This window comes from Battus philenor, unplaced genomic scaffold (genome assembly GCF_028537555.1).
Source record: "Battus philenor isolate CCGP_79_NKW_IND1 unplaced genomic scaffold, ilBatPhil1.0.hap1 SCAF_2, whole genome shotgun sequence".
Lineage (NCBI taxonomy): Eukaryota > Metazoa > Arthropoda > Insecta > Lepidoptera > Papilionidae > Battus > Battus philenor.
This window is the reverse complement of record NW_027181682.1, coordinates 4,594,108-4,607,770: the sequence shown is the minus strand read 5'-3', so window position 1 is coordinate 4,607,770 and position 13,663 is coordinate 4,594,108. Positions and strand designations below refer to the sequence as shown.

At 32.4% G+C, this 13,663-nt stretch overlaps 2 protein-coding genes and 1 non-coding gene across 3 annotated transcripts in view; 2 read left to right on the top strand and 1 right to left on the bottom strand.

The window, feature by feature from the left end:
• The window catches only part of LOC137922426 (NADH dehydrogenase [ubiquinone] flavoprotein 1, mitochondrial-like), a 486,084-nt gene that overhangs the window by 213,682 nt on the left and 258,739 nt on the right, over nt 1-13,663 (top strand). The window lies entirely within an intron of this gene.
• The window catches only part of LOC137921886 (uncharacterized), a 127,458-nt gene that overhangs the window by 105,923 nt on the left and 7,872 nt on the right, over nt 1-13,663 (top strand). Inside the window, exons 8-10 of the mRNA XM_068764669.1 lie at nt 5,082-5,264; nt 6,191-6,385; nt 6,705-6,881. Coding sequence (XP_068620770.1) covers nt 5,082-5,264; nt 6,191-6,385; nt 6,705-6,881 — 555 coding nt within the window. The remainder of the gene's footprint in view (nt 1-5,081; nt 5,265-6,190; nt 6,386-6,704; nt 6,882-13,663) is intronic.
• TRNAD-GUC (transfer RNA aspartic acid (anticodon GUC)) lies at nt 3,329-3,400 on the bottom strand. The gene has a single exon. It is a non-coding gene; the product is annotated as a tRNA-Asp (tRNA).

Below are 13,663 nucleotides of genomic sequence, written 5' to 3'. Positions count from 1 at the left end.
AAAATTCATAATTTAACAACCAACGGCTTTGATAAATCGATACTGAGGGAATTGGTGCACTATCTAAAATCGAATCTATAATACAGATCGGATAAGGGAGTTATCGATATTTATGTTTCAAGTTCGAGATATCGATTATCCATGTGCACATTACAATGTATTATGATAACGTAATAAGTAAATGCTGGGCTATATCGATTACGTCCGTAAAGGTCTGCTTATTCTCGATTCGATATCCAAGAATAATCTTCGGCATGGCTGTTTCCATAGCTCCGTGGCTTATATATACGCAGTATGTTTGGAAAAAGTATTAAAAAATTAGGTAAAACAACGATTCGACCAAACGATATTGACACAGGTCACGTGGAAAGTTGTCGACTTCTGATTTCAAGGCTGCACAAACTCCGCTAGCAACAATACACCTCACGTCAATTTGCGGCTTTACAAGCCTCGGATTTAGTTTCTGCGGTCTAACATTGTAACCACTGCAACTGTCGATGCATGGACCCCATCATCTATGTACATGTGTATATTTACGTTCAACATTTTTTTATTATGAACCAAAGTTTTTACTCACTGAAGGTGTTTAACTGGAATCTCTTTATAGTTACAAAGCATAAGAGACGGTGTCGTAGGCGGTTGCTCTATGGAGTGATTGTGCTGCCAAATGGAACGCGTTTACCATTCCGATTCGGGGATTCCCGTGGGAGCCAAAACGCATCGATTGCCATTGTCGCATCGTAGTATTCCGAATAACCTTTGCTTGTGTTTGATGTTTTGCGAGAAAGCAATAAAAAAATATTGTTAAAACACCGAGTGAGTCGGCTCACTCGGTGTTTGGCACTGTTACGGTCTAAAATCCTGAGGATGCCCCGTGGAGGGGTGAAACACGTGTAGAGTAGATTAACGGTGGTAGTTGTGTTTCGCATTATTTACCGCGCGCGCATTTGTCAGCAGACCGGCAGGCGGTGCACTTCATTACACGACTACTGCTGCATAGCGGCAGTACCTATTCCTTTATTAGTTAGGATGGACTTCTGCGAAGTAACGCCTGAATCTATTAGATAAAAAAATATTAGTTACTAATACAGAGAAGACAATACAAAATAAAAACGGTGTACTTAAAACTTCTAACTCGATTCCTCATGACTGTAAGCGGAGATTAGTGATGTCAGTCTCCACTACAAGTTTTCACCACGTCTGTTATAAATGTAGTCTTCAAATATCCACGACGAAAAGCTTGAGATTTTTGTTTTTAAATAATTTCTAACGCATGCAAGCGCATAAAAGTGGCTCAACGGGTATCACCCGATAATAACGTAACACTTACCGCAAATGATGATTATTTTGCACGTAATCAATCATTATCACTCAACTAAAAGTATATCATGCAACAATAAAATCTATTTGGTTCATGGCGTCGTGTATGGTAAAATCTACCACCATTTACTGCTAAAGCTGACTATTGTTGAAACAACAAGAATTTAGTTGCGTACGGAATAGTTTTAAAGGCATATAATAAGTTCGTGAGGTAGCTAACAGGTTAAAGAAATCTTTACATTTTAACATGAATTTTAATATCATTGTTTCTCATCGTTACTTTTTATAACAGTTAAATTATGCCATAGTTGCTTACAGAAATGAAATGAGAGTTAATTATGTTCCTATTATTAGTGCATAAAATTCTCTTCGACTAATTTTTTTTCCGGACTCACTACCGCAGATATCTTAGACTATTCATTATAATTTTTAATCTTATCTACGCTTAGCAACTTACTAATAAGACATACATGGAAAACTTTATCAATTGTATAAATTAAAGTTAAAAAAATCATAAACATAAAGTCAACGTTCTATTACACACATCCTTAGTTTTGTTTTATGGTTGAAATGAACATTTCATAATGGACTCTTCGTAATAATTGCCACTTAACTTTATGTCACTAGCTTCGAAAGTTTCTATCATTTTGGTTAATGGACATATTTACCGTTAGGTTATTTTCGTTTGACAAACATACGGTTTATTATTCCTATATATTATAACCATTTTAATGAACCTGATGCTCCTATTTCTGAAGGAATTTATAGACGCTCCGACGTCAATTCGACGACGTTTTCATATCAATCACATAAATACTAACTCTATGTCATATTGTTTTAATATTAAAGAATTCTAAAAAATAATATAAGATAATAATATGAACATAAGACTTTTTTTTAACTTCACACATTGTGTAATGGCGGACTAAATATCTTTAAGCCTAAGGCATTCCCTACCAATCTTTTCAAGGCGGTGCAGAGATAACAAATAGACATATTTGTACACGGCATATATTAATAAATTTTTAGTCAACTCGCTGGACCGGCAGATGTTATCCTATTACAACTATGAATAATCAACTAGAACCTTCGCAGCTATAGCTTTGATCGCCAAGTGCACCTTTCTTTCATCCTCACAGCGTATTGTGTTGTATTGTATCTGTGAAATTTTTGCTGTTAGCCATAAGGCTTTTAAAATTTCAAATGTAAAGAGTTCACGGAACGGAAGGATCCGTGATCTATACATCACAGAATATACTTATATATATATGATAATATGAACCTATATATGGTACTTATAAAATACAAAGTGCAATCAAATCGGTAAAATCATTACCATGTTCATGCGTAACCAAATGACGGAAGCGATGTATTTTTATTTATGTAATGAAACAAATATCAATAAAACACATATTTAAGGGATAAATATCATATTTGAAAATAAATGTCTACCAAATTTTTCTAATTGACGTATTTAAAAGAATTGAAGTGTATTATAAAAATGTTGATAATCTTTAATTCAACAGATACGAAAATATGAATGTGCAGATTTTATAAAAAAAAAGAATTATGAAAAAGCAATATTTCTTTCGTTGCTTAAGTACGATATTTACTATTTTAGGCAAAATAAATACGTAAACACTAAATAGAATCTTCTTTGTAATGGAAATGGCCATCGGATGTCAAATATACAAAGAAAATAAATACCGGACGCAATCGGGCGTATAGCACGTCAATGCTTTTATATACGGGGCCCAAATCCGAAACCGATTGGCCTTTATTTGCTATCAGATAATCCATACAGACACTCGCACTAAATCCTATCTAGCATGACAAAGCTACGTAAATTTTATGGAGTATTTTTTTTTCCACAGTTTTAGTTACAGAATTAGTCTTTCATATAAAAAATTAAATGAAAAATACTTACATGCAAGATGCACATAAATTTATAACTATATATAAATATCTCAAAAGATAAATAAATACAAGAAAAATGTACAAAAAGAATCTCCCCGGCGGGGAATCGAACCCCGGTCTCCCGCGTGACAGGCGGGGATACTTACCACTATACTACCGAGGATTACATGTGAATTTGTGAAATTAGATTATATATCTCTGTAATTTTTTATTTATATATTTATTGTTTTTTATGTCTTTAAATTTTTAATATATCATAACAATTATTTCAATTCGGTAACTGAATTTTTTAACTTTAACAACTACCTACCAACAGTCCGATTTTAATAGAAAATTTGAATTCTACATGGGACAATTTAGTGAATAAAATACTACATAGTTTTTATTGTAAACCTTAAATTAAAATAAATCATAAAACTATTATAGTAATATTTACATAACAGACATAATGTGCTAAAAATTTGCACAGGATCCACCCAAATCTACCAAAGTTTGAAATTTGTCTATGAGTAAAAAAGTCTGAGAGCTTCTGGCCTAAGAAATTTTTTTTATAAATAATCAGTAATCAAATATAGAGTAATAAAATTTTTTATACCAATAAACGCAAAATAAAAAGTCCGTGGTAATATTATAATCTCTGCGTACATGATATATCAATTTTGTGCGGAATTATGTTTTAATCCGCGAACATTCGAAATAAGCACGTTTCGCCTGCTGACTAAATAAGTATCACCAAAATTAATACGTATTTGTTCTAAATATATTTCCTTCTAATAATATAAGAATTCAAGTGTATTTTTTGATGTATTAATATTATTATTTTTACGTGTTATATGTATAAAAGCTTTGAAGGTTTGATAAAACAAATCAATGGTTTCAGAAATAATAAATAACGTATTGATACTAAGGTAAAAAAAGCATTTTCAAAATTCGAATTACACATTTATATTATTTATGAACAATGGTAGCCCAGCAATAGAGAGTTGAGACTTGCAATCATAGGTCGAGAGTTCTATTCCCGGGATACAGATCCCGGGAATAGAACTCTCGATTTAAACATAATTCAGACTTTGTATTTTAATTAGGATTGCCATTGCCCACATAAAAGTTCCCAGAAGATAGGCAGCAGCGATCTTTGCGAAACCATAATACCACACTGCGATCGGAAATTTGGCTGCCAAGTGTGGCGATTATGGTGTATACCCCCATAGATATATTTAGTAGAAGCCTGTGCCTTGCTGTGGGCGTCTATGGGCTAACACGAGGACAAACTTTGTACTGACAGAAGTTTTAGTCATTTGTTTGTCGCATTTATGTATAAACAGGAGTAAAAGTTTAAAAGCCCTTTACAGTCACATATTCTTATATATATATATGTGTATATATATATATATACATATATATATATATATATATATATATATATATATATATATATATATGTGTATATATATATATACATATATATATATATACATATATATATATATATATATATATATCTCGTAATGAGAGAATAGACTAGAATCACTCTGATTTTCGTGATAATGATGTTCGATTTATGATGTATGAAATGCTTTGTATTGAAAAATGAACTCTAGGATTATAGTTATAAGTCACAGTCTTCAATATCAAGACTACTGGTCTTACTGAAATTACATAGATTAACACATTAAGCTACGCAGCAAATATATTTTCTACTATATTATTGAGTACTTATACTTATATATTTATATGTGGAATATTTTTCTATTTCATAGATATTTAATGGACGTATTAATTTTATCGCTAATTACATGCTGGTGGTCTATAAATCCAATAGTCGCATTTAATTTTGTGAACAGATTCGTTGGCAGTGCATTACTGCAATCGGGAGGTGGTTGTGGCGTCTTCAGGACCTGACAGCGAGGGATACATTCGAACGCCGGGGTATCCTCACTTCTACGTCGGCGACGAATGCAGGTGGAAGCTCAAAGCTAACCCTGAACAACGCATTCGTGTATCCCTTCTGGATGTCAGTTTGAGAAGTAAGTACTTTGGATCATTATCACCACCATTTCCGCCATAAGTCCTCCACTGGTTAATATAGACCCCATAGAATTCCAATAGGATTGGTTGGAAGAGGCCAGCGTCTAGCTTCCGACCTTGGATATTGTGAGGGAATATATTTGTGAAAAAAGGCAGTAAAAACACAGACAGTTGAGATAGACAAGCACGGAGAAAAATAGTTTTCCTGAAGATAAGGCGGTGAGACCTTTTAGACTGGGCTCATTTCTATTTTCCAAGAACTTCGATGTAACTAGTTCTAATGGAATTTATTTCTTTTTAAGCTCACATATACCACAGACTACAATGACCTCATCATCGAAATAACCAGAAATAAACTCATAGTAGATTTGTATAAAGCCAAGGTTGGAGCTGAAGGTATAACAATGAAAAATTTGTATAATCTGTTGACCTTAATATTGAAACGATCTTCAAAGCTATAGGGAGAGAAAGAGTGAACCTGCTACGTGGGTCATCAGCCCCGAGTACTGTACCAGACCGCTCTTCCTACAACGCGATACACCTAGCAACCGCAAGATGAACCTATGCAAGGTCAAGAAGTTACGTTTCTTCAAATTCAGATTACTTATGTGAAACCAATATTTACTTCTAGAGACCATGAACGAGCAACACGGCATGGATTTCGTAGTCTGTCGATATCCTGAAACATTTATTTGCTCTAACAATACTTTGAAGAAAAATTTCTCTTTCAAGTGTATAATTATTTCAAATTAACAATATTAAACATACATACAGAATGTTAAAATGCTTCTTTCAGTTATTGTACTAATTTGATTATAATATATATAGATTATTTTTTACAATTATATGTAATGATAAAGTTTTAGCCCTTGAACGTTTTTACTGTTACTAACAAGTAAAAATTGTACAATAATTATTATTTCAGGTATCGGCCCGTTCGAAGAACAATGTACAGACTTCGTAGAAGTAGTAGATTCGAATGGAGATTCGCTGCTTTCCACCTGTGAACAGGTGAATTTACCAGTTCGCCTGACGTCTACTACAAATACCGTAGAAATTGTTGTGGAAGCGAAATCGCAAGGTGCATTCCCCAAAAGAGGCGTTTTACTGCATTATAAGAGTTAGTATATTTCATTTCTCTTTTAATATATCAATTTTAAACAAATTTACGTATTAAACCATGTTTTCGTCTTTATCCACATAAAAATATCACATAAAATATAAATTCCAGTAAAATGTTAGAAGTCGAATGTGAACAGCGCCACCTATTAGTTAACTTGTTCATTACATTGCCTCTCAACATAGTTTTAAACGAAATGATTCTGAATTTACCCGCTAGAGATGCTTAAATATTAAAATGAAATTAGCTTCTTTATTTATGTCATTACATGATTGTTAAAAATTAATATGCAAATATACAAAAACGGTAATGTTTTCAGGTTTAGGATGTGTTACGTTACCAGCGCCATCTGACGGTTATATAGTGTATCGCAACGAAGATGTGGCTCATTACATGTGTAATGTGAATTATGTTTTTATTGATACACGACAGAGGGCGCGAATGCTTTGGTGCTTTGAGGACAATAGGTGGAATGATACAGTGCCATTATGTATAGGTAAGTAATATTTCTATATCAATTAATAATAAATTCATATATTATCATTGACATTGACCATTTGTACAAATTAATTATATTTATAGTAATTAAATTATCTATTTCACGCATCCATTCACTAATATTAATTCAATTACGATATATTAATTTCACTTAAATGATCGTTGATATCAATGTGTTAATTGCTAAATCTATGAACAATTAACTGCTTGGCTACTACTAGAGGATAGTTGGTTTAATTACTAATAATTATTTGAGTTGTTTATGGAAAAATGGGTAAAAAAAGTCTTAAAAGAATTCAGTATCCTATATAAGTCTAAAGTTTTATCTAAACACTAATAAAAAGAGACAGAGATGACAGAATATATTCGGAGCATTAAAAATATTATGATTCTTGGATAAAAACGTTAAAAATATTTATAAAATTTTACTAGACGCAAGACAAGACTCCTAGTAAAGGGGAACCGAGAGAGCGAGGGTTGAGAAAGGGAGTGAACCTGGCTGAAACAATATTATTATTGACAAGAATGCATTAAGCGAAATAAGAATAAATATAATAATGCGAAAGATATTAACAAAACAGTTAAATTTTAGGAAAATTATTCACAGAAAACTATTGAATTGTCTACTATATTAAAATAATATAGATAATTAATATAGCTTCTCATTTAATGTCACATATTTACGATGCATTGTCTCTGATGATTTTTTAAATATGATATTTAGTGATAAAAACTCACAACAATTGATACAATTATATATATTTTTTGACAAATATAAAAGTTTGATGTGATATGTCTTCGGAAGTAATTCACTATTAAAACGAATATACTCACATGCACATATCGGTCTATATCTATCTCATTCGCGTAACTGTAACGGAAATATAGAAAGAGTGTGATGGAGACATACTAGCGAGTGCAATATTACAAAGTATAAATTGAATTTTAATTCTTGGCCATAAGGTGTATTTTTGTATACAGCGTAAGATTATTATTTTCATCGTTTAGGAAAGGGCTTTTGGTTCAACCGCGTTTCGGTAAATACAGGGATATACCGTCTGTATTCGTCTATTCCGTGGTCAGTCGCTCTGGCGCCTTCGTACGTCGTACTTATCTGTATTATTCGGGCAAAGAAACCACGTGTCAGCACACGAAGTGAGTTTGTATCCAAAAATATATTTATTGGAGTGTCGCTAATAATTTTTCACTACTTAGTATTTTATATTTAAGTGATTTTCATAGTGATATTTATTATTCGTTACGAGTATTAGGTGAGCTCACGTTCTTTTTAATAAAAATTAGGATTATTTAAATAAATTTCACATGTTGGTTTAAAAAAAAATATCAATCTACATCGTGCCATTTAGTTAATAATAGCTTAAACATTCTAAATTGTACATGTTTAAATTACAATTTCTTATCTCGTTACGCATTGAAACAATACGATAGTAGCATATCAATGGCGACGTAGTATTAAATCTGGTGTAATATTAAACATATTTGAAAGATTTAGTAGTGTAAAGACTGTCTTCAAAAAATATAAACATGCGTCAAACGTGGCGTCAGCTGCTTTCCAGATATTTTAATTTTAGTTCGGTGCCAAAAGCGTCGTTTCGGCAACTCATTAAGTACATTACTTTTCTTTCAAAGTACACTTCGAACTTCGCCACTTTGTACATATTACTTCAACGTTTACATTTTAAGCGTAAAGTTTGTTTCTGTCTAGTTTGTTTAGTGTTCATTTTTAAAGTATTCTAGTATAGTTTCTTTTTAACTATAATAACATAAAGCGATGGTTTAATTTTCTTCCTTCCTTATTGCAATCATTAATGTATGAGTAGTTTTTGCTTTAATTTAGAGCATAAGAATAATAATATTTATATGATATATATAAAATGTAGTAATTTACATTACTAATACAAGAAGTTAAATTGTGACGACACAATAAATTATTACAGTAATTATTTATTTTTTAAAAAAAACTTTTTTCTTTATTATTGTATATTATGTTCACTTTATTTATCGACTAATCTGTATTTTTGTAAATAATAAAGCACATTAACCATTGTTTTTGTAGGTTATTTAAATGGTTACATGAAAATATAAGAACGCAACGAATTATTTTACAAAAAATGCAATCTATTGATATAGTTGATCTGACGATCTTGAACAAGCAATGTGTATGTGTAAATATAAACAAAATACTGGATTTTGGTGTTTATATCAAGGTTATAATGCTTTCTTTTCGTAGTGTTCAAGATATCTTACGTTTTGAAACTATTTAAATCGATTATGTGATATTTTGTGACTTTAGTCCCGCGAGAGTGTGTGCTTATTTTGATTTCCATTCTTGCTTGTCTTAAAAGGCATTAAGACTTAAAAGACAGAGAACTATCTGATAATATATTGGGAGAGTAATGTAACGTAATATTAAAATGATACCAATGTATATAAAAAAGAAAGAAAATACATTTTGGAGAAAGCTCTGGTTGACGACCAAGTTGAAATAAAGTAGACTCCTTACTCAGGCTACGTACAACAGGATGATTTGTTATAGTTGTTGAAACTTTAATTTGGTGAATGAATAGTTCATTTCTCAGCAAAAAGCTTGAAAGTTTTCAGACCTATTCCCAATTTATCTCCATAAAGCGATCACTCTGAAACTTTATTAGAATGCGACGAACCAATAAATTCTAGCAGTAGACATACTGTATGCAAGGATCTAGTTCACGGACCCTTCCGCTCCGTGAACTCAGTACCGATGAAGCTGTAAAAGCCTTAAGGCTAACAGCATTAACATCTTCAGAAACAATAGAACTGTATGCAAGGACAGATAGTAAATAATAAATCATTTTAACAAATAGTAAAACGAGTTTTGGAAATGCTTTTTCTTACTATTTTATCATTACGTTCCATTAATTTGCATTACGAGTGCTAAACATAATTAACAGTAAATTAGCTTATACATAGCAGTGGTAAGTCATCGCAAATCCCCGGGATGTTATCTTATATATTCACACGTTGTGCATTAATTATTTGGGATTGCCACTGCTCACAAACAAGGTTCCCAGGGATGGGCAGCAGCGGTATCTGCGTACCATAATATTACACCGTGATCATCAACCCACTTGCCAAGTGTGGCAATTCTGTATGTTTGGAGAAAGATTATATATATTAATATTATAGGTCTTGCAGTGGGTGTCTATGGGCTGAAACGACGGTCTTCTACAATCACCCCCTTAAAAATTTTTATACCAATTACCAATCCTGTGTTATTACAGTCCTTTCAATGATAAACTATTTTAAGAATATTAAAGAAATTTTTTTAGAACGAAAATATTTAACATATTTACATATTTTTGGACTGGTTCTAATTGACGACCTATTTAATAAAGGTAACAATAAAAACGAGGCGAACCATCTTTTAATTTAAATCTCACGCGTGTTGAATTCGTATGCGGTACTTCGTATTTAAGAGGGAAAAATTTCTTATTTTATACAAAACAATATGGCCGACTCAGCGTTGTCTATTGAGATAGCCTTTATAAAATAACAACTTATCTATCTATTAATGTGTGTATTTAATATATGAAGTATTTTATTACAGATAAAAAAAACCGTTAGATTTTTTTATTTTATCTTTATGCCATCATTGCAGGATGTCCTGTGTGTCTATTGTGTTCCATCAATAGGCGTTATTCACAAATTAGCCCGTCCATTGTTTCGGTGTAATCCTGTTAAATTAAATTGACCTTATCGTTGTACACAGTCAGTGTATACTGACCGTTAGCGTCCTTTGGAGGTATTATCTCGTTTGTGCTTATACGCTCGTGATGTTTTCACTGAATAACAAATGAAATGAAATTTGATTTATTGATTTGTTAATGGTGTTAGTATTGTGAACGCATCGGTATAAGATATTGGCAGCTAGACTGGCTACAACAATGTATAGGTCTCCCTCAAAGATCACGAAGACCAGTCTTGCGCTGAACGCATATAGCGACATCCCGTGACATTTCGTCGGTCTACCGGATTCTTGTCACCACTCAAGAATCTTTCGGTCTACGTCCGTACCCTAATTCTTCTGTGGATCTTTTCATTTCTGATCATTGCTCTTTGGGTGATCTTCAGCCTTATTAACAAATAGTCTTTAAGTAATAAGTGAATTTAAAATCTAAAGTGTAAATTGCAATTAATTAAAAGTAATAATGAAAAAGACGTACCGCACCTAAAGATGTTTGAAAAAAAATATCTCTGATCACTGTACGGATTGCTAAAAAAATTAATTCAAAGTTGGAATCGGATTACAAGATAATTTAAAATTCGAATTCCCCAGCATTCGTAACGCTGTACAACCGTGTAAGCCGCGGCGAAGTCACCCCACAGCTCTACTCTTGCCTTTTTATTAATTAAAAATAAAAACATACCTAACTCAGTGTTTTTAATTTGGTTCAAGATATCATAAATGTATTGCGCCTTGATTAAACTGTTTTGATTAAACATTACATAAGGGAGGAGAGATATTTTTTTATTTTTGAATACAGTTTTGGATATAATCTGTAAATGAACGAAATGTTTTTTTTTATAGTTTTCTTTTATTACAATTTTTATGTTTTTTCATAAAATACGAATAGTTTTCAATTTTTCTCTAACTTTTTTTTATTTCAATTTATGGCCACCAATTTTATTGTTTTTAATTAATGCATTTTATCTTTCATCATTTTGACTGAATATTTTTAATTTCCTTTATTTTCATGTTTGTAACCAATTTTATATTTTTATTTAGCATTTGATGCAATTAATTTTTATCTTTTTCATAAATTTTACATTTATTTAATGCCACCAATTTCCATGATATTTATTTAATACCTACGATATTTATAGTTTTTATATTACTGATTATATCACTGATTTCGCATAGGCTTTCTCCAAAAATATCTATGGGAAGACATACCGTAATTGCCACGCTTGGCAAAGGGGTGGCGATCGCGGAGTGAAACATGTTTATGAGCAGTGGCAATTCTACATAATTAATGCACAAAGTGTGAATTATATAAGATTGTATCCCGGGAATCGAACTCGCTACCTACTGCGATCGCAAGTTTCAGTCTTCTTCCACTGCGCAATTTTATTCATTTACGTTTATTAAAGCCAAATTTTATATTCAAATATACCAACGATTTTTATAATTTTCATTTCTGGCACTAATTCTTATCGTTATTATTTATCTGTGCCATATTACGGTTATGGCATAACAATTGTCATTTTTGGCGACTTTTACGCCCGTTTCCGGCTTACAAGCAATTACACAAAAGATCCGGCCGTCGCCACCGTCGTCAACTTAACGTGAAAGTAATAATTCATGGGAGCACGAGTAAAAGTCGACACTTTAGTGATGTACCGTATACATATTTTTTATCGATTAATGCTAAATACTTAACAAAAAATGTCCATCGAGTTATCGATATTTTGTAAAGAAAAAAAACACTGTACAACTACTAATGGCTTCTCGTTTCATATGTATTATAATATACTTACATAGTGTTTTACAAGCTTATACTATTTTTCAAATCCGACTTTTAAACACTTGCTTTGTTATCTCTGTACCACGCTAAGTTGTCTGCTAGAGAATATCTGTAAGGCAATAAGTTTGCCGCTATACAAAGTGTAAAAAGTGTTAATAAAAAATCAACATTATATCAGCCATAGGATGTCCACTGTTGGGCATAGGCCTCCCCAATAGGTTTTCAATAGGACCGTCTGTCCACCTCGTGGACAAACGCCCTTCACTGCAATTGCTGGTCTTTGCCATAAACATACTCGTTAATAATTATTTAATATTCTCTATAGGGGATCACACCCCTAGCGGTCGTATATGAAACATAGGGTGCTTCGTAATTTGTCTTAGAATTAAAGCCCATTAGTTTTTGATTTAAGACATGTGTTGTGATTAATCGTTAGAAGTTAGTTTTTAAGTTAATGAAATTAAAAATAGAGATGTCCACAAATTCAGACTACTTTTTATCTGACGTTCGTAAAAATAGGTAAACGCATGTTTTACGTGATACAAATTAATCTCGACACTACCAGTCTCATTAATGCACGACTCCGCGATAATTAAACTCGTTAAATGTAGTCGCGACCACTTCGCAGCGCTGCGTCTGTCGGCGCCCTTATTTTGCGACCTGTGTCGGCTTGAAAAGTTCAGGCCCGGTTGAATTCGTTCCATAATACCTCGTCTGATTACAGTAGCGATAGCTCTCTGCGTTTTTAATTACTTTGTGCTTGTGGTTGATATTTTATTTAATCACGTGACAGCGTTACCCAACCGTCGCGTGCCTTTGTTGCGACTGAGCGTCCTTGGATCGACGTCGTTAGTTTTATGATACCCTGGTACCGGTCTGAAAGTTTATTCAGGTCAAATTAAATAACAGTTTACAAGTTTTTGATTATCAGTTCGATCATTATTAAGACATGCCATAAATGGTTGTTCATGATGCGATCAATCCATTTCACTAAATAAATATTACGTATTTCAGAGTCATCACTTTTGGACTTTAAAGTGATTATTAGTTAGCAAAAAGATTTTACACTTATTTCCAATAACATTCTATTTTTTTTAACTAGTCCGTCTTTGACCATCAACTCGCTTTATAGAAAGCTGTGTAGATGTGGTCGAAGGTGAAGCGCGCAGACTCAGTTAGTACCTGTTCACTCTGACCTTAAAGAGACCTGGGTTATATTTCTCAGGAAATGAGGAAGCCGGCAGATTTTTTTTTC